Below are 21,010 nucleotides of genomic sequence, written 5' to 3'. Positions count from 1 at the left end.
TGCCTCCATGGATGAACCGACCAATCTCTGCGCACTTTCTTGTCGCTTCACACCGCTGACGAGAGCATCACCGCTTGCGCCTTGCGCAATACCACATTCAATCGCTCGCGTGGTCGTGACAAAGGAAACCGTTACAGCAGTGACGTGCACCTCGCAGCACTCATCGTCGAGTCCGTGGAGGAGGATCGCGCACGAATTTTAGGTTCGGATTCGATCCAAAAATATAACAACACGTCCTGCAGCTGCAGGGATCCCAGGACTCGACAGGGCACGCGAGGCAAATACTATTTCGCACGTACGCATTCGCTATTTCGCATGTACTGATCTGGCCTGAATCTTGCTGAAGTTAGTGACTTCGCACTTGAGTAGCGAGGTTAGATGGACTCCAAATAAAATATATCTAAAGAGCACTGATACCTAAATTGCGAGACCTCGTACCCTATGCTTTTTAAGGCCCCGTCGGGGGGATGGGGGGGTAATAAAAGTCATTGTCCTCGAGGCAGTTTAGATTAAACTTCGAAGAGTAAAGCACTCACGAGTCACGACTATGTCGGATCTTGGTGCCTTAGGTACCTAAGACTTGCCGGATTCGGCGAATCTACATGCGAAATAGCGAATGCGTACGTGCGAGATAGTATTTGCCGGCACGCGAGCGCGTTATGAACCTTCTTGGGGCTGAGATATCTCCAACCGCACAACGCCATCCCATGGCTGCGCGCGAAAGTGCACGCGACAAGACGTTACTCTGCCTGAAGCTCGACACGGCGGTTCTACGATGACACTCCAACGCTTCTAACAAGACCCGGCGACAATGTTCATCCGAGCGCGTCGTCACAACACCAAAGACGAAGTGATTGCTCGAGCTTGATGGCGAGACACCGCCCTGTGAAGAAGATGGCAGTCAAGTTCGGCACTCTCACTTCTGCTCTTGGTGGTTGACCGGCAAGTGTCAGAAAAGAAACCTGAGCTGAAGTCCCAGCTACTTCAGACTTGGTGGGAAAAGAAGTCTGCCTTCCATGCCTCCATCTGGTTCACAGTCAGCGTCGAAGTGGATTTATGAACTGTGAAATACTCACCGACTTGCAAGTTCACGCCGTTGACGTGTCCGCTTAAGCGTGGCGAGGACAGTACTGCTACTTGCCTTGCAACATCTTCAGGCAGGGCCACCTTTTGGAGTGGGACAGTTGCCAAAGCCCGTTCAACTACCGCCTTGTCTTTCAAGGTCCCCTCAGCGAGAGGAGTGGCCACCCAGCCTGGGTTGACGCTGTTCACTCTCGCCCGTGGTGCTATCTCCACAATCTCGTTCTTCAGCGTCGGCACCATGCCGTACATGAATCCCGCTTTACAAGCAGCGTAGTCGCCATGATTCGCTTCGCCAAACTTGCCAGCTGTTGAGCCAATGAATATGATACTCGCCACCGCCTTGGTCTCATCTGGTGCGGAGCGCAATGCCCGCAGGTATGCCTTGCACAGCAGGAATGGCCCCGTCAGATCGACGTCCAGCGTGTTCTTCCACTGGCTCAAGTCCATGTCCACTATGTGAGTATTGTTCGCTGGCCAGATGCTGGAATCAGAAGATATAGTCAGCTACTCGCTTGCAGCCACTTCACAATGAAGTCGGGGTTTTCGTTTGCACCCACCCGTGATTGCAGACAAGCACCGACACGGGACCGCCATTCTTCTCGGCAGCCTGCTCGAATAGCTTGTTAACTGCCGCTTCATCCCGGACATCTGCCTGGAGAGTTACGAGGCCTGGTATATCTGCGAGCTCGCCGAGTTTCGAGTTGTAGTGGGCGCTTACTCTTGCTCCTAACAGTCGAAACGTCTTGACAAGTTCGAGACCAATACCGCCCGCAGCTCCTGGAAAACCAAGTCAGAGACGGTCAATAAGCAGGTGGCAGTGTCTCCGCCACTGGATACAGAGCGAGCGAGGTGAGGCTCGGAGGCAATTCAGCCGATAGCTTCCTCCATCCGACAACGTACCGGTTATCAAGACGTGCACGCCAGTCAGTCCAAAGTCAAGCGACATGACGAGTTGTGAAAATGGTTTGATGAGGGTGGCAAGCACTGCTATAGAAAAGACTCGATACTTGGTCTTTCGACGACGATGGCGACAGCAGGTACACCTCAATGGCAGACAGCAACACTCTCAACACGCTCGATGAAAGATGCAAGCCATCACGATCGGTGACAAGCAATTCTTGCTCGTCTCCGCAGCAAGAGAGTGCAAGCGGAAGATGTGTGGAGATCACACCCACGTGACTCCTATTCAGCGACCCAAATTCACTTCTCAATACACAAAGGCGTTGTGTGTTGTAGCCTTTATTGAAGGATTGTCTATTGGCTTTCAATAACACAACGCATTGTGAAGTGCTCAATAACACTTGCCCTGTTTGGGTACAAATATCTTCAAGAGATGGTCAACTTCACCAACCATCCAAGCAGTCTCGCATCTACCAAGCAACGGCCAACGACTCACAGTACAGATACCACAGCTCATTCGAATACTGGAGTCTGCAACCATTGCATCAGCGACCACGAGCTCCAAGCGGTCATCCTCATCACACATCCTCAACATGTTCTCATCAGACCTTGAGAAGGGCGCTGGCGCTCATGCATCCTCCAACTTTGATCGAGACACACTCTCACACCCAACACCTGGCGACTTCCCACCGCAGTACGAGTCGCGCGTCAATTACGAGATGCAACGGTTTGGCGAGGCTGAGCCACAGGTCGTCGACATTGACTACGACACGTTGGCTCCCAGCAAGCGCAAGCAGAACAAGCGCCCGATGTGGCTTTGGGCTGTCATCGCTGGTGCAATCATTGCAATGATCATCGGCGCCGTCGTCATCGCGGTCCATGTTGTGAACCAGAAGCGAAGCCAGGAAATCCAGGCAAGTCCATCGTCTTCTGTTGCAGAGCCTTCAGCTAACACCACGCAGTCAGCTGTGGTCACCAGATCAGAGCCAAACGCTTCGAAAGCTTCGATGACCATATCACCCGAGCCTACGACCGTGACTATCGAGCCAGTCACTTCTGTCGTGTACCTTACGGTCACACCACCAGCGCCGTCGACCACCACGGTCGTGATTGTGCCATCTGAGCCAACTTCGCTCTCCACTCCTGTCGTGACGGTCACCTCAACAGCGGTTGCATCCGAGCCAACCTCGCTGTCAACTCCAACTGTGACAGTGACCGCGACATTGGTCGCATCGACATCGACCAGCTCACCACCAACAGACACAGTCACTACAACGGTGTCATTGAATGCTCCAATCCAACCAGTCTCGAGCACAGTCACCACGGTGTCATTGAGGTTCCAGAATCCTCCTACCATGACAACGTCGAGCACAGTCACCACACGCGATGCTCCACTCCGACCACTCCTCGATCTTCCCATCACCAGCGTCATGACCGGCGAGATCTCTCTCGGTACAAGCAGCGAAGCAGAATCTTCCACGAGCAGCGAGACAGACGCTCCATCACCTACCACGGAGACTGTGCCCTCGACTGTTGAGGAGAGTGTTCCGATAGTATCAACCGCGGATCCATGGCTCTACCGCTGCACAGTCCCCGGAACTTCGTGTGGCACGTAGAGACGGCGGTGAAGAAGACCAGAGACGTTGGGCAGGACGCGCCACGGTTGTATTGCATAGGACGTCGCGGCGAGTTTATGGCGTTGGCGCACATGGGTGTTTTTTGGGGTGCTGTAGCGTTTGTCAGCGTTGTCTTTCGATGATAATATGATGCTCATCAGAGCTGCCCTCAATTTGTTGTTCTCCCATCAATCTCTTCTCATTTGTAAATGTGATATCTTGTGGTTGTGATGTGATTAGGTGGTCTTGAGAAGTGTGGAAAGCGGGCTGTCCTGATCTGGTTGCAAGGGTCATGCGAAGCCTCAGGCCTCAAGTCTCAACATCCAGATCAGCATCTCTGACTCTCGAGACTTGATTATATAGTGTTAAACAGGTACGAGTTGCGCAGCAGTAGAAGACGGCGGATCACACAAAAGACGAAGAAGGACCCAATGGGATAGCGTGTATCTACATACAGTATCGCCAGTGTTGGTGTAGGTAGATGCTAGGTGTCCGGATGTTTGCCAGCCCATGGGCTGGCAAACCCTAGTCACGTGATCTAGTCACATGACACGCCCACACCCACATGCTTGTCCTGCGGCCTGTATGTTCTCAACATATAGCATCTCGACATCCGGCGACATGATCAACGCCGTACTGGTGTTCAATAACAATGGTCAGCCACGACTGACCAAGTTCTACACCCAGCTGGTAAGGGAGATGCGCGCTGCTTGACGACACACATGCACGCTGCGGCAGCTGCATGTCCACGTCGTTGCCGATGGTGTCTGCAGGTAGGAACAACATAGGGATAACATGGTCATCATAGGATACATCCGTCCAGCAACGCCTCATCTCCGAGATCTTCACCCTCGTCTCTGCGCGACCGGCGTCCAGCTGCAACTTCCTGCCGCTGCCACCACTTCTCGCGCCTTCAACCACCACCCAGCCACATGAGCAGCACAACGATGCGCCTTCGCTCGTGACCTACCGACACTATGCCACACTGTACTTCATCTTGATCTCCACCTCGACCGAGTCGCCACTTGCACTGCTGGATCTCGTTCAAGTCTTCGTTGAGGCGCTCGACCGGCTGTTCGAGAATGTCTGCGAGCTGGACCTTATCTTCAACTTTGAGACGTTGCATGCAGTGCTGGGAGAGATGATCGTGGGTGGTGTTGTGGTCGAGACTGGGCTGGAGAGAGTGGTGGAAGGCGTCAAGAGCCAGGGACGCGTGGCGAAGAGACCGGTCAATGAATCGCGCCCGTCGTTGGGTCAAGGTATCTGGGCAGGAAGATGATGGGAGTGGACATGGAACGATATCCCGCTTACACGAAGGTATGCGCTACGACTCGATAACATCACGGCATACATGGTAGACAGACACGCTACACAATCATAGCACCCTTCCAGGGCGAGGCTCTTCGGATGCACAATACCAGCAATGTGCGTCGCAAAGCCGAAGCAACACCTCCGACGTCAGGTTTCCTTGATAATGGACTCCCTCGCCTTGTCTAGTAGACAATGCTGAGCCAGGAAAGTGCAATGCGCGTGGGGGTTGTAACGATACCATGCTCAACAAGGCCTGCTCGACAACAAAGAACAATCGACATTGTATCAGAAGCGTCTTTGTCGCTTCTTTGAGATATGCAAGTCTTTGGCCACTCTTTTGTTCTGCACAGCTCGCGCCCCAGTACAGTAGCATATATGCTCATCGGACTAAGCTTAGGAAGATTTCTCTCCTCAGCGCAGTCTGTCGTTGGCAATTATCATCCTTGAGCACTCACAGAAGTTCAACTTGGGCCTAGTAGCAGGCCTGCTACTCAAGTAAACGAGTCTCTCAAGCCGCAACGACCACTAACCTCAACCCCAAGTTCTAGACGGTCACATCAAAACTGTCAAACATGCCGTCAGCCACTCTCAAAGCTAGTCTGCAGGCAGACCCAGCTAAGCGGAGCCGTTTCGCTTCGGCGATCAACTTCAACTCTCCAGCTAATGGTGTCGCTCGTCGTGGCAGCACCAGTGCACGAACCATCCGCACAATTGCTTCCACTGCAACAACCATTTCCGTCCACATCTCGAAACCAAAGACCATCTGGCGGTATGGAGTGCAAAAAGCTGTCAGGGTATGGAGACGAAGAGCAGGAAGAAAGCGACGATCTGTCCAGAACACATTCTCGGTCACGAGGGCTCCCTCAAGTCCGAGACCAGTCCGCCGCGGTCCTTCCACTCACGCTCAACAACCACGACCGGAGCCTGAGCCTGAGCCGGTGATCAAGAGAACGACATTCATTCTCGCTAACCCGACTGGGGAGTACAGCCCTGAAGTCCCGGTAAGTGAGCCAGTGAGAGGTCTTCGGTTCTCTCATCCTGTCGTTGGCGATGTTATTTCAGCCCTACCAACACCAGCATCGATTGCCTCGTTCGCAACGAAAGCAACTGATGTTGCAAGAAGTACTAACTCCACAGAAACGCAGGACCTCGAGACCCCTTGCACTGCCGACTTCAGAGGATCAGTCAACCCTTCCAATATCCATGGCCGCCGCAGCGACATTACAAGAGACCAGAGCGATAGGCGCCTTGACGGACTTCCACCTTCACTCCAAGTCCGCGGCATTGGAGGTACGGCCACACAGCTGAGCGCTGATCCATCGCCAAAGATTCCCGCTACTGAACCACGGCCTACAATCGCGACGCCCAGGCTTCCGTACATGCCTGCTCCACCGCCTTTCCGTGCGAATTCGCTTCGCAGCAATCTCAATCGATGCTCGGGAGTTCATGATGGCCCAGAGCAGGCATGGGCCAAACTCCACCAAAGCCATCCGCCTGAGATCGATCAGGCTGACTTTAACAGATTCGTCAGAGACTACGCAAGGGGCCATCGACACAACGGCAACAAGCCGCTGCCGAGTGCACCTTCCCAAGGCAAGTTCCAGCCTTACCAGCCTGGTCGTCAAGCGACTGCTCCCCGAAGTGAGTTCGTTTCCGACCGCCCTCTCCCGACCCCTCCCATGCCCACCACACCGCCACCTCCACCACCTCCACCACCTCCACCGGCATCTTCGGCACGACAATCACAGTATCAGTCATACCATCGTGACAGGGTTCGTGATCCTGCCGCGCCTGTGCCAGCGTTCACACCACACGCACCACTGCCACCTACGCCTTCCACCCCACAGCCCCCAGGCCGTGGGCGCAACAACGGCAAGCAGCCTGCTGATCCGAACTTCGGCCGTGCACCCAACGACACCACTGCAGGTCCAAGTAGGCTCATCCGCGAGAACCATCAGCGACAATCTCAAGCCTACGACAATGCTGACCTTGAGAAGATGGAGAGCCCTGATATTGCGGTCAAGTCTCTCACTATCAAGCGCAAGCCTCTTCCATCGCCAACCAAAGCCAACAGAGTGCGCAGAAGCAGACTTCAGGCTGGTCTTCCACCAGTTCCCGAGGCCAGCACCCCCGTCGCAGGAAGCTCTTCGGCACACCCAGACGCACTTCGACCTACACGACCGGTGAGTACTGTCGCAGCTCCAACTGCTGTGCCTGACTCTACGGTCATGAATCACATGCTTCAAGCTGTGATGGCGCTCACAAGCGAGGTTCGAAGCCTTCAAGCCACCAATGAGAGCCTCGTCGCTCGACTTGACGCCTTTGAGCAGGGCAGCAAGCGACCTTAGTGTGCGAAAGACTCTTTTGCGCGGATTACGTCTGTTCCGTTAGTAAGTGAATCGTGCACATCATCTGTTTGCTGTTTAGGGATAAATTGTCAGATCATATCAGGCGCTCAGATTGGGGATCATGTAACAGTATCTTGAAAATGTGTTGCGCTCACAAATGTTTTTTGCACTGTCCTCTCTCGGATCCAGATCGATTCATTTTGTAAAGTGAAATCACTTGTTAAGCGTAACGACCGACGAGCGCTAGCCATCCACCGTAGCGACGTGTGAGCTTGCGAACACTCGAGCGTAGGTGGTGGCGTCAGCGAGGAGGGAGTGGAGCTCTATCACCAGCCCTCAACTAGCCCTGGCGCCCGCTCTGATTGGTCAACTTTCAAGTTTTAGGGTCACGTGACTTATCGCACTGTGCCTGTTGGCGAACTCGCAAACATATACTCGTCGCTAACGCCTATGTCGTCGTATAATAAGCACTGTACGTCGGGTAGCGGTAGCGTGGATCGCACGCTACTTTGCAGTCTAGAAGGGTTGGCAGAGAGCTCCACTCCGCTACGCTTACCTTTGGAGGTTCACAACCGCCAACAGCACATTTTAGAAAAGAACGCTATGCAGAGAGTTTGTCGCATCCAAAATGCTCAGAGTTCTGGAGTCATTGAAATTCATAGTCCATCGTGTTCAAAAACCAGAAACGCCCAAAGTGCATGTCGTTGCGCAGCGCATGAAACAGGCTGCGCTTTTGAAGAGTATTAGGGTGGTGGTAGTAGTAGTAGTCGTAATGGTAGTGGTAGTAGTAGTGTTGCATGGTCGAAGCTGCGCGCACTTTCCAACGGTGCTATCCAGGATCCCACGCGAAAACAATGCCTTTGATTTGTCTGAAGCAGGCTGTGGTAGTCTGGGTCGTGAGTCTTCTTGTATCCATCCCCCCTCTGCTACTGTCGACCAGTGGTCGGGAGTTGGCCTTGTCGGTTAGCGACACGTTGACCGGCAATGTGTGCGCTGCGTAGAGCAGATGGCAGGCACTCAGGAGAGATGAATAGAGGAAGTGCCGTGCTTTCCCACAGTAGTAGTTCAGACGGCCCCACAGCCCATGGAGAAGAGCCCAGAGTATAATGGCGATCGCGATAACGTTTGCCGTGAATGTTGCTCGCTGCGTCCTGATGAAGGGTACGAGCTGCCATCCCCGTTAATCGTCCAGGTACGCCAGCAGGTCCGCATCGAGGAGATGGACGCCTTCGTCGGTCACGGCTGGCTGGCCGGCACATGGTCGACCATCCCACTCGTACGAGCGGAACATGAGTTCCTCGACAACAATGCCCTCGTGGGCGTTTGGCATGCCACGAAGGGCGATGTCGTGGTACAGTCGAGTGTCGTCAAGCGGGTACTGAGGGATGATGGATGCTTGAGACCAGTTGACTGTGTCGTTGCCAGGCACCCGCGGAGCACCGAGGAAGCGGCGATGCAGCATGTCGGTTGCGATGCGCCCGTCTCCTTCGTACTGCTTTTCAGCAATGCCGGGGAATCTGGGCTCTGGCTTTGGAGTCCCGCCTTCCGCCCAGTTTGGATCGAGTCGATTGATGCTGTAGCCTCGTGAGAAGGCAGTCGGAAGGCACAGTACCGTTGAGAAATTGTTGTAGAAGGCGGGTACCAGATCCAGATTTTGCATCGGGTCAGAGACTGCAGACTCAATCTTGTTGGCCAACAGGCTTCCAGGCCGAGGGGATGTAGTCACTGGGATACCGTATTGCTCCCTGATGGCCCGCTGGCCCTTCTGCTTGTTGTATTCTCGATGTGCTTGCTTCTCTTTTCGATCTTCGCATTCTCGTTCGAAATCGACGCGATGCTGCTCGCGATTCATATCCTTCGTCCATGCCTCCGACTTCTTGCAGAATCTTATTCGAGAAGCCTTCGCCCTCTCCTGTTGCTTGTTTCCGGAGATGTTTGGTGAGATCCACGTCTTCGAGAAACTGTGGCTGGCCTGCTGCACTGGCACTGACATTGACATTCCGCAAGTCCCCGTAGTCAATCGTGCTTCTCTTTACGTTGGTTTATGGCGTCGCCGGAATTGGGCGGACGAGTGGGTGAAGTATGACTTCTGAATACACCTGGTCGATTCTGTCTTGGAGGTACTCCTTCAAGAATCCTCCCTATCGGGGCTCGATGGAAAGCTGTGCTCTTGCGGGTCAGTAAGGCATGGCGACCGTGCCTTCAGGAAATGACAAAAGAAAAGCGAAATGAGATGTACGAGAACATAAGAGACACTTGGAAGAGCCCATACCTTGAGCAAGTGAGCGTACTCCCTTGTCTGATGTCGTTGTGTCCGCTGGAGGCCAGCCGGTACTGTCCCTCTTGCTCGGCCGCAAACTATGATATGCCAGTTGGATATGCCGCTGATATCTTGTCGCTTCGCTGAGTGTATGTCACGATCCGTCACCAACCGGCGTATCGTTGGTGTGCTTTTGTATGTCGTTCCAAAGCACAATAGAGGTCCACGGGACAATGTGATCGCCACGCGTGACGGCTATAAACTTCCTAGGCAGCGGTCCTGTCAGGAGGTTGCCTGACTGGCACGTGCCTGGTGGTAAATTGTCGATAGGAGTAGCAGGCTTCTTCGTATACCACATAGAGGCAGGTACGAGGTTGTTGGAAGCGTGCGGTGTGCTCAATGCCGCAGCCAAAGCGGCAGGTGCAAGGAGTAATGCGTGGTGTTGGGTCGATAGCGTCTTTGCTTGATGCGCTCCCGCTCGGAGCTGACTTTTGGTGCTTGAGTTTACTTGCTCTGTGGCTCAGAGGATCTCAGCAGCGAGGAGGGCTACCCCTTTGAAGGTGGTTGATGCGGTCCACGTGGTGACAGAGCAAGCGAAACCTCTTATACCCCTCGCGCGCGCATCCAGCAACGGGAACGGAAAAGTGAAGGTGTTCTCATGACACGGCTGGTTGAGGCTGGAGCGCAAAGAGTTGTCCCTTTTCTCGGGCTCCGGTAAGGGGGAACTATGGGCAAGTGTGAACGCACGTCGTTGCATGAATGGTGCCATCTGCAGTGACAGTAGTCCACCCAGTGTACGGCAAGCAGGAAGGACAGCAGCTACCACGACATGCCGCCTCGTCGGCGAGCAAAGCCATCTCCGGGACTCTATCTGTCCTGGCGGGCATGAGCTCAGCTTTATAGGTGGGCCTTCTTCGCGATGGGATGGATATAGCAGATAGCACACTACAAAGTGAGGTGTTACGGACGACTACTGGCCAAGCCGTTCCGAGCAATCAGGAGTCAGGACAAGCTGGTTGGCATTCCAGGTCCTATCCCTGCCAGTACACGTCATGTCGCCGACACAGGCTTGAAATCTCTGTCCTCTCAATATGCCAGCAGAACGATCAGCGAGGCTCAGAGGGAATAGGAGGCTCATGATGGAGGCAAAAAGGCCCGCTGACCATGCGAATGCAGACCAGGCAGCGGGAGAGGACTGTCCGGGTTGAATAGAGGAAGTGAAGTCGTGGAGTGCAGTCCCAAGCCATTGTAGTTCTACGCGACACGAAACAGGGAAGGAGGCGATTGCTAGTTAGTCTAGCGCGACTCGCGCCACAGCAACGACAAATACAAGAACACTGCCGATCTCCATGTGAAGTGAAGGACGCGACGCCTCCTTTGTCGCTCGTTACAGCGACATGGAGGAGCGCGCCCGACGGCTCTGTCCATGACACTTCGACCGAGAAGCTGCGCGACGACACTCAGGCGTCTCTGAGGTGCACTGCGCGACCGAAGCGCACTCATCATCAGCAGAAACTGCCTGGCCGGCGAACGACGGGCAACACCACATGGCTCTTCCGATGGAACACAAGCACGAGAACATCGTCCCAGGAAGAACATCCAGACACGCTTCGCCGGCCATGTGCTCCGTCATCAAGCTGTTCGGCCTTGCTCCATCATCAAGCTGTTCGGCCTTGCTCCATCATCAAGCTGTTCGGCCTTGCTCCATCATCAAGCTGTTCGGCCTTGCTCCATCATCAAGCTGTTCGGCCTTGCTCCATCATCAAGCTGTTCGGCCTTGCTCCATCATCAAGCTGTTCGGCCTTGCTCCATCATCAAGCTGTTCGCGGCACCGTTTGGTTGGCCGCTGACGACCGTGAGCGCTGCACGCCTGCAGACTCGAGGTCCGTGCTATGCGAGTATGCCTTATTTTGGGCACACGCAACAACGACTGGCCGGCACTCGAAACGCCATAGAGAAGCCATGCTGTGTTTCAGACAAAGCGACAATGGCCGCATGACCGGTCATTCCAAGAAATACCATGGTGCGTCATCACCACTATTCATTGTTACCCTTTTGTCCTTCACAATAGGCACTCGCCTTGAGCTCGCTCCTCCCTAGCAACGAAGTCACGAATTTCCTTCTGCACATTTTCACCGCGTTCAAGCACCCGAATATTCACCACTGCACTACGCATAACAGCCCTGGCGGCGACAGCAACACACAACACAGCATAACTTGTTCACTACCCCCATTTCAAAAGCCACGGCACACACATTCGTCACCTTCACACACCGCACCTGAGTACGCTGCACTCCGCTTTACCCAGAAGCTGAGATAGATTCCCACAGGTGCCAACCGACTTTCCTGCCGGCCTACAGCATGGCACCCTCAGAGAACCAACAGCAAACCCCAAATCCTGCGCCTCCTTCTCTTTCCGCTGGCGGTCATGAGACGCGCGACTACTGCGCTGCGCAGGTAGCAACACGACCTACCTCACAGAATGAACCATACCTGACACCATACCTCGGTCTTCGAGCTAGCCTCTCACAGACCTGGATTAACCGGTGGACGATTCTTCTTCTTCTTGTACTGATACGGGCTCTTTTCGCAATCGCAAGTATCGACGACAACCTCGGGAGTGCGAGGAAACAAGCACTTAGTGCCTGCACTTCTGTTGAGAATATGGGCTCCGCGATGGCCAGCATGCCACATTACATGAGTCAAGGCGTCAATGAACTCAGCGCTAGGGGCATCGAGAAGGCCATCAGTGGACTTATGCAGATGCTTGTTCTAAGCTTGACTGGCGTTGAGGAAATCGTGGTGTTTGTCATCAACTTGATGACCAGCACTTACGTCTGTCTACTGACTCTGGCGATCCGCGGCGGCTTGCACATTGCGATTGACGTGGCGGAGAAAGTGGGCGACTTCCTGAACACCACGGCAAAAGACATTGGAGATGACCTTGGCGATATTGCCTCCAAGTTTCAGGATGCCATGAACGGATTCCTTTCGGGCGTGGACTCCATAGCGGATGTACTGACTGGCAAGGACGATGACAAGGCACCGACTATCGACTTGACTGACGCTATCGACAAACTCAACAACCTTGAACTACCAAGCGGATATGATCAAGGTCTGCAGGATCTCAACAACTCGATCCCGACCTTTGCGCAAGTTCAGAATTTGACGAACCAAGCAATTCGATTCCCGTTCGAGGAGGTCAAAAAGCTGCTGAACGAAAGCTTGCCCAAATACTCCATGAACGGATCCATCTTTCCAGTGCCACCAAAAGAGCAATTATCCTTTTGCTCCGACAACGACGCCATCGATGGCTTCTTCGACGATCTCATCTCCATTGAGCGGAAGTGGAAGACAATCTTTCTGGGCGTGTTCGTCGCCTTGGCGACACTTGTCATGTTCCCTATGGCATGGCGAGAATACCACCGCTGGAACAAAGTGCAGGAGCGAGCCCACCTGGTCAAGAACGATGCATTCGACGCAATGGACGCAGTTTACCTGGTGTCAAGACCACACACTTCTGGATTTGGTCTGTGGATCTCGAGAATATTCTCCTCTGAGCGGCGCCGTAACCTTGTCCGCTGGACAGTAGCATATGCGACCACTCCCGCAGCGCTTTTCGTGCTTTCACTGGCGGTCGCGGGTCTTCTCGGTTGTGCCTGTCAATACACTCTCCTCAAGGCGCTTGAGAAGGAAGTTCCGGCCTTGAAGGACCAAGTGGTCGATTTTGCGGACAAAGTTGTCAACTCGGTTAGCAATGCGAGCGAACAATGGGCTATCGGCACAAATCGCATCATCAGCGATACGAGCACATCCATAAATGATGATGTCTTCGGATGGGTCAATATCTCCACCAACGCCGTCAACAACACCCTAAATGTCTTTGTGGACACGATGATGGACGGGTTGGATGACGCTTTCGGCGGAACAGTCCTCTATGATCCAATCAAAGAGGTTCTGGACTGTCTTGTGTTCCTCAAGATCGCGGGCATTCAGAAAGGCCTGAACTGGGTCAGCGAGAATGCCCGAATCGACATCCCGTTGCTCCCAAACGACACATTATCGCTAGGTACCGCTCAAAAGCTGTCTGGCTCTTCGACAGATCTCTTGGCTACAGGTTCGGACGGTGCGGCAGCCGATGCCATCGAAAGTATTGTCGCCCATGTCATTCAAGCATTTGCCTCTGGGATTCGCCAAGAAGCAATCATATCCACTTGTTTGCTGTTGGTCTGGGTAGTGCTGGTGCTAGGTGGCATCGCCAGAGCCGTGTATCTGCTCTTCAGGGGTGGCGATGGCGGTCTCTATCCCGCACCAGTTCCAACAGGCCGTCAAGACAAATATGAGTTGGAACAATATCCCAAGCACGGGCAGGTGAACCCACCAGCCGAGCAAGGAAACAACACAGCAAACAAGTGGCAGGATCAGCAGTACACACTGACACCGAACCCATTGCCGACTTTCGAGGACAGTGGCGCTACATCCTCCACCGCTCGCATTGGTCTGACCTCGCAAAACGAGAAGATCGGAATTGTCGGCGGGCAACACGTCAACGATGCAATACGTCGTCCGACTCCAAACCACGTCCGAGCCTCAAGTCATGGTGACTATGCAGTCACCTCGCCGATACGGCAAACCAATCCCTTCCTCAGTACTTATGAAGCAAAGAACCCAACCCGAAATCCATTCGTGGACCCTGGACGTTGATTCAGATCGTCATGGACTGAATCAGTCATACACCTGACCGTTCTCCTCTCAACTCGATTTGGCCGTCGACTGAGAGAGTCCCGTAGTCATCCGTATGATCACACGAACGAGGTTTACGACTGCAGAAGAGACTTTAAATATGCTCAGATCGAGGAAGTGCTCCGGTCGCTATGCCTTGCAGCCATCGCGCAGGCATGGGCGAATCACGCAACTTCGGTTGGTATTTACGCAAACTGAGCTTCTTTTGTGAGCGTTCTTGCGTCGTGCTCTGCTCCTGTCATTCAGCAGCGGAGCGAAACCCCTTCCACCCACCACACCAGCATCCGGGCCACTACAGATACCCTTGACTGGACGCACTCTAGTGTCCATTGGCGATCTGGTCGACTGTGTGGGCAGCGAAGGCGTTGTATTTCCTGTGGTTAGTCGACCTCGAGGCCCCATCCACCCTGTTCCTCTCCTCCATGTCTCTTGCGTCGGGTTGAGACCGCTGCTCCGGACTACACTTCGCACTACCTGGTACTTGACGTGCTTGCGTGGCTTGCCCCAAGCGCTAATAGATGCAGAGTATCGCGACTGTGAGCCGTTGCAGAGATGAACTTCACGAAGCTCGTCAGCATGGAGTACGAACCGGGCATTTGTTGCTATGCTATAGGTGCTAGCATTAGGCGGATTTCCGATCTTCGTGAGAGGGTCTTCCTAGGGCATGACCGCTCATTCGCCGCGATCTTATGCGCTGGACCTTCTCTGCTGCCCCGCGCGAGTTGAGTCCAGGGACGAGATTGTTCGAGCTGACGGGTAACGAGCGTACAAATGTTTTTGAAAGAGAAAATGTTTTGAAAGAGATGCGCTGCAGTGCAGTTGTATTTGGCATCCTCTTCCTCCGGATTTGGGCTGGTTCAGTCCAACGGTCCTCCGGGACCGAGGACATCTGATGCTCAGTCTGCGCGAAGGCCAGCGTTTGCCCTCGTCCTTGGGGCAAGGTGGGAACCTGACCACTCATACGCTCCTTCATCGACTGTCCTTCGTTTACGACAACTGAGAGGATCCCATAGCTGTACGTAGCTGACAAAGTTTATCCTCGAACTTCACATGATCGAATCAGTAATTTCAATCTGGTGATACAATATGTTCTCAAAGTCATTTGTCGGCAGTGATAACATAGCTCGTGCCTTTCCCATAACCCGACGATCGCAATTGCCAAATTTAAGGTTCGCTTAGCTTTGTTTTAGTCAGCCCTACGATACAACACCGCCCGCTTCCACACTTCTGCTCCCTTGATCGACCTTGCATGAGTACCTATTCCTATCTTCTGCCGAGCGAACAACAACAACAACAACAACAGTCTATGTGGTATCGTATCGCGTGATTGACTGTGTCGGCAAGCAATTGAGTCTGAGCATTTGCGAGACCCGCGACATGCCGCATGACGATGGTGTGGCCGCAAGGAACATTGAAGGGCACAACGCAGACACAGTGAACAAACATGGACAATTCTGATCTCACGCCTCCGCCGAGACCGCGTTCTCCCACTGGGAATCGATCGCAGTCGTCACTCTCCCAGGGTTCACTGCGGAGCGAATCGAGCCTTTCCACTGCGTCCAACGAATCCAGAGAAATCATCGCGCAGTCTGCCAATAAAAGGTCCCCTTATCTACAACAGCAACCAGCTGCTCGACCCGCGACTGCAGGCGGACTGACACCCAGTCAAAGCTCGATAACACTTCAGGGTATACCACGCCACGCTGCTCAAGCACGAGGCTCCGTCGATGGCACTTACAGAATGGCTTCGCCAGGAATGGCAGGCCAACAATTTGGTCACCGGGCACGGCAACATAGCCAAGGGTTTTTTGAACCTTCTTTGCCGCATGCTACTGCAAACAACAATGGCTTGAGCGCATCGCAAATCGCTGCTCAGGCGGCGATGCATCATATATCGCCACCTCCGTCACAAGTAGGCCAAGAACGCAAACGCTCATATCCTGGTCTCGCACCGATCAATACTGCAGGACATCCTGGGAGCAGACGGCCAAGTGATCATCATAGTCCTCAATTGTCCACCACTACTGGGCTTTCGTATAGTAACGGTACTGTAGGAGGCAACAGACTAGCTGCGACAACGGCAGCCAATGTCGCATTCCCTAATGGCAGAAGTCCTCTGCCATCGCCGGGTGTGCCGCCTCCGCCAGTACCATCCTCCTTCGCACTGGGACCACCACCCGATAAAGAGCCAAAGAGCAAAAGCTCAAAGATGAAGCTCTTCAAGCCAAAGAACATTGCGCTGTCCAAGGATAAGGAGAGCAAAGCACCACCAGCATTTCCCTCTCCCGGGAAGACGCCTTCGACTTCCCACTTTCTGCGTCCTGGCTTTGCGAACGCTTCAACCACTAGTCTGGTGGACCCTATTTCTGCGGCCAGCTCTATCTACTCTTCAGCGAATGCTTCCACATCGACACTGGTCCCGGCCATATCGGAGAAAGATAAGGAGAAACGGCATCACTTCTTGTCACGACAAAAGAACAAGCTTCGTGACGAGCCGACACAATTACCTCTGTCGTCAGCGCACTCCAATTCGCAAGCCACAAACCCAGATAAGCCGCAGCCACTGTACTCTTTCGCGCCGGACTCGCCTGGCCCTAGTACATTCGCAAAGTCCATGTCCGGCTTCGACCTCCGACATGGCGGCAGAGCACTGAGAGAGAAGAAGAAGGAGGAAAAGGCTGCAGCTGCAGCAGCGAATCTCAACTTGACCCAGATCACTTCCAACACGTCTGGAGGAACAGCCGACCAATATTTAGGGCCTAGTAGCTACGACAACACGCTTACTGGACCACCCTCCGTAAACGCCAGTGTATTCTCATTCCCTTCGGATACCACGCTACCGGTCACAGCCCAGGCATTCAGCAACATTGGCGCACAGATGGGCCTGCCAGGCATAGGTCCAGACGATGCATGGCCACTACTAAAAGCACGACTGCTCAATCTGTTCTCGGGAGAGAACTTGCGAACCCCTATCGAAGATTTCAATGCTTTGGTCAGTGTACACATAAGGCGGTGTATTCAACGACGCTCTCCAGTCGTCCTGGTTGAGGACGTCCGGGAGCTTCTACAGACTGGTTTCAGTTCCCTAGCTCAAACACTGCGAACGATACCCGATGATAGGCTCGTCACAAATTTGGTTGAGATGTGGATTGGCGTCTACGGCGCTATACTTCCTTTCTTACAGGCTGTCTTTCTGCCCTTGGAGCTAGAATTCAAAGGGAAAGGCACTCTCATGACACCCCGAGAAGCGCAGGAGTTCTGGGGCGCAGTACCAGAGTCGCTAAAGCTCGACGAGCGACCATCATCAGCTGGTGGCTCGGGTCGGATGGCCAATCTCGCCGATGAACTCGAGATCAGGCGCATCACTTTGATCGCATTCAGAGATACCGTGATCCTGCCCAAGCACGAGAGCCTCATGAACATCTTTAGCAGATTATCGCTTGACAACATAAACGCAGGAGTTTCGCCCGAAGCTGGAACGAAGAGTCGAGAACATGCTCGAAGTGATCCTGCAACGACGGGTGCAGAACGACCAGGGACTGCCGGCAGTCTAAGTCCTCGCCTCAGCAGCTTCAATTCACAAGGCTCGACACTTCTCGACGCCGCAAGTAATTCTTCTGGAGGAGCCATGAGCCTCGCTAGTCGGAGTCGGGCAACTTCAAACACATCAGCTGGAAGCTTCGGGACAAGCATGCCGCATCTGAACTCACCGTTAGGTGGACCTGGGTCATTTGGTGTCACCAGCCAGCCACAAGCATCGCCTGTTCCACTGGCGGACCCTGCGAAGGTCACTGAGACTGTTGCCAGGATGCTGCAGTGCCTGTATGTCCTTGCGTCCTGCCGGACGGGCGATGTGGCCCAAGGAAATGTTGAGCGCTTGACAGGAGCGCTCAAGTACAATTGGCTAGGCAGAGGCCGAACTGGCCGGGATAGGAGAGGCTGGGTTGGTATGAAAGCTGGGCAGAGGGTTGGGCTCGTAGGTGCATGAAGCACTGACTGCTGGTCGACATTGGATAACGGATGAAATTTGGATATCGGATACCCTGTGCTACTTTGGATATGGCGTTGGTCCTGTGACACGCGAGCGATGATGAGACGGCTATGATGATGGCATGGAGGCAATTGGGAATATTCTTGGGGACGACCGGGATGTCGTCGATATGGGAAACAGATCTTGAAACAAGCAGTCGAAAATTCATGGTTGCCTTCAATATTTGTACAATTTTGCCATCCGGACGAAGCTCGTCTAACGCCACGCTAAGAACGCAAGCACATGAAGCCGTACAAATGCAACCGTCGGATGACCCATAGCTTACACCTTCGCCTTCTTACCCGATGTCAACGACACGCCGCCGTCTTCCGATGCTCCACCCACGGCATCGTCAAAGTTGTCATCGACAACATCACGGCTGCGCTTCAGACCCTTCATCTTGCGAGTCTGCAACTGGCTGAGATCTTGCCTACCCATATGAATACGACCAACCTTGTCACCGATCGTATCCGTCTCAATGTTCTTCTTCGTCTTGGCCTGTGAAATTGTTAGCGCACGTACACTCCCCAGCAAAACAACAATACTCACCTCCAGAGTCTTCGGCCGCTTCATCGCCGCCTTCCACATATCCGGATCTGCCTCCCTCGTCCTCCCCACGCGGAAGTCTATCCTCGGACCCATCTCTTCCACGTCAACCTTGACATTCACGCCTCCGCCCTTCTTCGTCTTGATCAAGTAGCATCGCATGTGGATTTGTGGCTTGACACTCTCGTTCTCTTCCTCGTCCACCGAGAAGTGGATCATGTACTGCAGACCTTCCACGTCTACGTTTGTCACATCCGGGCCTTTGAAAAGATCCAAGAATATACTCCGCGCTTGTGTGTAAGCGTTCGCAGTCGGCGATTCGAATGCGCTGCCGGAGAAAGCAAGGAGTGGTTTCAGCCCGACGGCGGCTTTTGCGTTCTTGAACTGCGATAATGATCGGAAGGTATCTGGGTCGACGAGGAGCTCGAGCATCTCTAGGACTTTGAAGTCGAAGAGGCGGACCAGGGTCAAGGCGTGCGGGCGCTTCTTGCTGTGGCTAGCGTAGAGCATGAGAGAGGCATCGTTCTTGTCGGCGAAGAACTCGAGCGAGGAGGCATCTTCGAAGGGGTGGATGCTGTTCTTCTTGTCGAACTTGATGCAGAGCGGTCGCTTGAGGGAGTGGAGATCTTTCAGGGCGAGCTGCAGCACTTCGCTGGTGGTGGTGTATTTGAGGAAGAGCGTGGTTCGCGGGTTCTCGACGTCCTGCGGGCCTTTGTTCTCGAGGTAACGTTTGGTGCGCGCATTCTTGGGCTTGATCTCCTTGATAGGCAGCGACATGGTGGCGAGTGCGAGGGCGTGTATGCGCCGGTTGCGCTGTGCAGGTTGATGTTGAGAAGGGCAAATGTCATTAATCCTTGACGCCTTCCAGCCAGAACCAGACCAAAGCTTCAGAAAATGTTGGCCGAGATGGTTCAAATATTAGCCGGCTTATCTGATTCGTCATTTGCTGGTTAGAAATCATGTCTTGCATATGTTCTTTACCTTGGACACATCTACACCACATACCACACCATCACCAACGCATACCAGCCGGCAGCCTTACCAGCATACACACCCACAATCGCAACCATTCCAATCACCAACAGGATCGCGGTCATGTCAGGCAAGTCGACAGCACTTCCGGCGCATTCTTCGTCAAGTCACGCGCGAGCGACAACTAACTCACACGCAGGGCCAACGTGCACCCTGCAGCCCGTGGCCAGCGAGGCAGACTTCGATGCCACCGTCGCCGCCCTGCCCCCGAGCACTCTGGCCATCGTCTACTTCAACGCCGACTGGGCCGAGCCATGCCAGAAGATCACCCTCGTCCTCTCCACCCTCGCCGCCACATACGAACAGACCAGCCCACCACGCATAGCCTTCTTCTCCATCGACGCCGAGGAACTCTCAGACATCAGCGAAAAGTACAACGTCACGCAAGTCCCATTCATCGCGCTACAGAAAGGTGGCAAGATCCTCGAGACGATCATTGGCTTGGATGTTAACCACATACGAAGCACAATCGACAGGTACGCAGGAGGTGGCGCTGGGGGAGAGAGCTTACCGCCAGCTCAGAAGGTGAACAAGTCGGAGCAGCCACAGACCAACGGAGGTGGGGTGGCCAAGTATGCTCCAGGTGCTTCGGATCCCTCGACAGCTCCGCAATATAGCGCCGAGCAGATGGACGCCCCCAAGTCGAAGGAGGAGCTGGACCAGCGTTTGTCGGAGCTTGTCAAGGCAGCACCAGTCATGCTGTTCATGAAGGGGACCCCATCAGCACCGCAGTGTGGCTTTAGCCGGCAGACAGTCAGCATTCTTAGGGAGAAGGGCGTCAGATATGGCTTCTTTAACATCCTGGCCGATGACGAGGTCCGACAAGGCCTGAAGGAGTTCAGCGAGTGGCCGACGTTCCCGCAGGTATACGTCGACGGTGAGCTTGTCGGTGGCCTTGATATTGTAAGTTCTCAAGAGCAAGTATCCACACCGCGTTTGCTTACTCTCACCAGCTCAAGGAAGAGTTTGAGAACGACCCAGAGTTTCTCAAGGATTACTCGGTCCAGAAACAGGCTCAGGCCGCATAGACCGCTCGCGGCATTGATACGATTCAGACCCATGATACCAACTTATGAGACACGGAGCAAGAGTTGAAGTAGATGAAATTCGAGGCAGAAATTCAGTATTGGCTAGCGGCAAT

General features: G+C 53.9%; 9 protein-coding genes across 9 annotated transcripts; 6 read left to right on the top strand and 3 right to left on the bottom strand.

The window, feature by feature from the left end:
- Positions 1–979: 979 nt before the first annotated feature.
- Positions 980–2,029, bottom strand: CLAFUR5_01903 (3-oxoacyl-[acyl-carrier-protein] reductase MabA; the record flags this gene model as incomplete). Its single annotated transcript, XM_047901051.1, has 4 exons — positions 980–1,026; positions 1,077–1,564; positions 1,641–1,860; positions 1,984–2,029. 4 exons carry the CDS (start codon positions 2,027–2,029, stop codon positions 980–982), a joined length of 801 nt encoding a protein of 266 aa, XP_047757067.1.
- Positions 2,030–2,576: 547 nt separating this feature from the next.
- Positions 2,577–3,599, top strand: CLAFUR5_01902 (uncharacterized protein; the record flags this gene model as incomplete). The annotated part of the gene is made up of 1 exon (XM_047901050.1): positions 2,577–3,599. One exon carries the CDS (start codon positions 2,577–2,579, stop codon positions 3,597–3,599), a length of 1,023 nt encoding a protein of 340 aa, XP_047757066.1.
- Positions 3,600–4,220: 621 nt separating this feature from the next.
- On the top strand, positions 4,221–4,878 carry CLAFUR5_01901 (AP-3 complex subunit sigma; the record flags this gene model as incomplete). Its single annotated transcript, XM_047901049.1, has 2 exons — positions 4,221–4,289; positions 4,408–4,878. 2 exons carry the CDS (start codon positions 4,221–4,223, stop codon positions 4,876–4,878), a joined length of 540 nt encoding a protein of 179 aa, XP_047757065.1.
- A 604-nt stretch (positions 4,879–5,482) lies between these two features.
- CLAFUR5_01900 (uncharacterized protein) lies at positions 5,483–7,258 on the top strand (the record flags this gene model as incomplete). The annotated part of the gene is made up of 2 exons (XM_047901048.1): positions 5,483–5,911; positions 6,056–7,258. The coding sequence occupies 2 exons, from the start codon at positions 5,483–5,485 to the stop codon at positions 7,256–7,258; spliced, it is 1,632 nt and encodes a 543-aa protein (XP_047757064.1).
- Positions 7,259–8,438: 1,180 nt separating this feature from the next.
- CLAFUR5_01899 (uncharacterized protein) lies at positions 8,439–9,257 on the bottom strand (the record flags this gene model as incomplete). Its single annotated transcript, XM_047901047.1, has 1 exon — positions 8,439–9,257. One exon carries the CDS (start codon positions 9,255–9,257, stop codon positions 8,439–8,441), a length of 819 nt encoding a protein of 272 aa, XP_047757345.1.
- A 2,622-nt stretch (positions 9,258–11,879) lies between these two features.
- CLAFUR5_01898 (Plasma membrane fusion protein prm1) lies at positions 11,880–14,222 on the top strand (the record flags this gene model as incomplete). Its single annotated transcript, XM_047901046.1, has 1 exon — positions 11,880–14,222. One exon carries the CDS (start codon positions 11,880–11,882, stop codon positions 14,220–14,222), a length of 2,343 nt encoding a protein of 780 aa, XP_047757344.1.
- Positions 14,223–15,705: 1,483 nt separating this feature from the next.
- On the top strand, positions 15,706–18,249 carry CLAFUR5_01897 (Target of rapamycin complex 2 subunit bit61; the record flags this gene model as incomplete). The annotated part of the gene is made up of 1 exon (XM_047901045.1): positions 15,706–18,249. One exon carries the CDS (start codon positions 15,706–15,708, stop codon positions 18,247–18,249), a length of 2,544 nt encoding a protein of 847 aa, XP_047757341.1.
- A 324-nt stretch (positions 18,250–18,573) lies between these two features.
- On the bottom strand, positions 18,574–19,614 carry CLAFUR5_01896 (Ribosome production factor 2; the record flags this gene model as incomplete). Its single annotated transcript, XM_047901044.1, has 2 exons — positions 18,574–18,789; positions 18,841–19,614. 2 exons carry the CDS (start codon positions 19,612–19,614, stop codon positions 18,574–18,576), a joined length of 990 nt encoding a protein of 329 aa, XP_047757340.1.
- A 318-nt stretch (positions 19,615–19,932) lies between these two features.
- CLAFUR5_01895 (Monothiol glutaredoxin-3) lies at positions 19,933–20,897 on the top strand (the record flags this gene model as incomplete). Its single annotated transcript, XM_047901043.1, has 2 exons — positions 19,933–20,772; positions 20,823–20,897. 2 exons carry the CDS (start codon positions 19,933–19,935, stop codon positions 20,895–20,897), a joined length of 915 nt encoding a protein of 304 aa, XP_047757343.1.
- Positions 20,898–21,010: the final 113 nt, after the last annotated feature.

This window comes from Fulvia fulva, chromosome 1 (assembly GCF_020509005.1).
Source record: "Fulvia fulva chromosome 1, complete sequence".
NCBI lineage: Eukaryota > Fungi > Ascomycota > Dothideomycetes > Mycosphaerellales > Mycosphaerellaceae > Fulvia > Fulvia fulva.
Note: the sequence above shows the minus strand (reverse complement) of the source record. Positions and strands in the feature narration are given on the sequence as shown.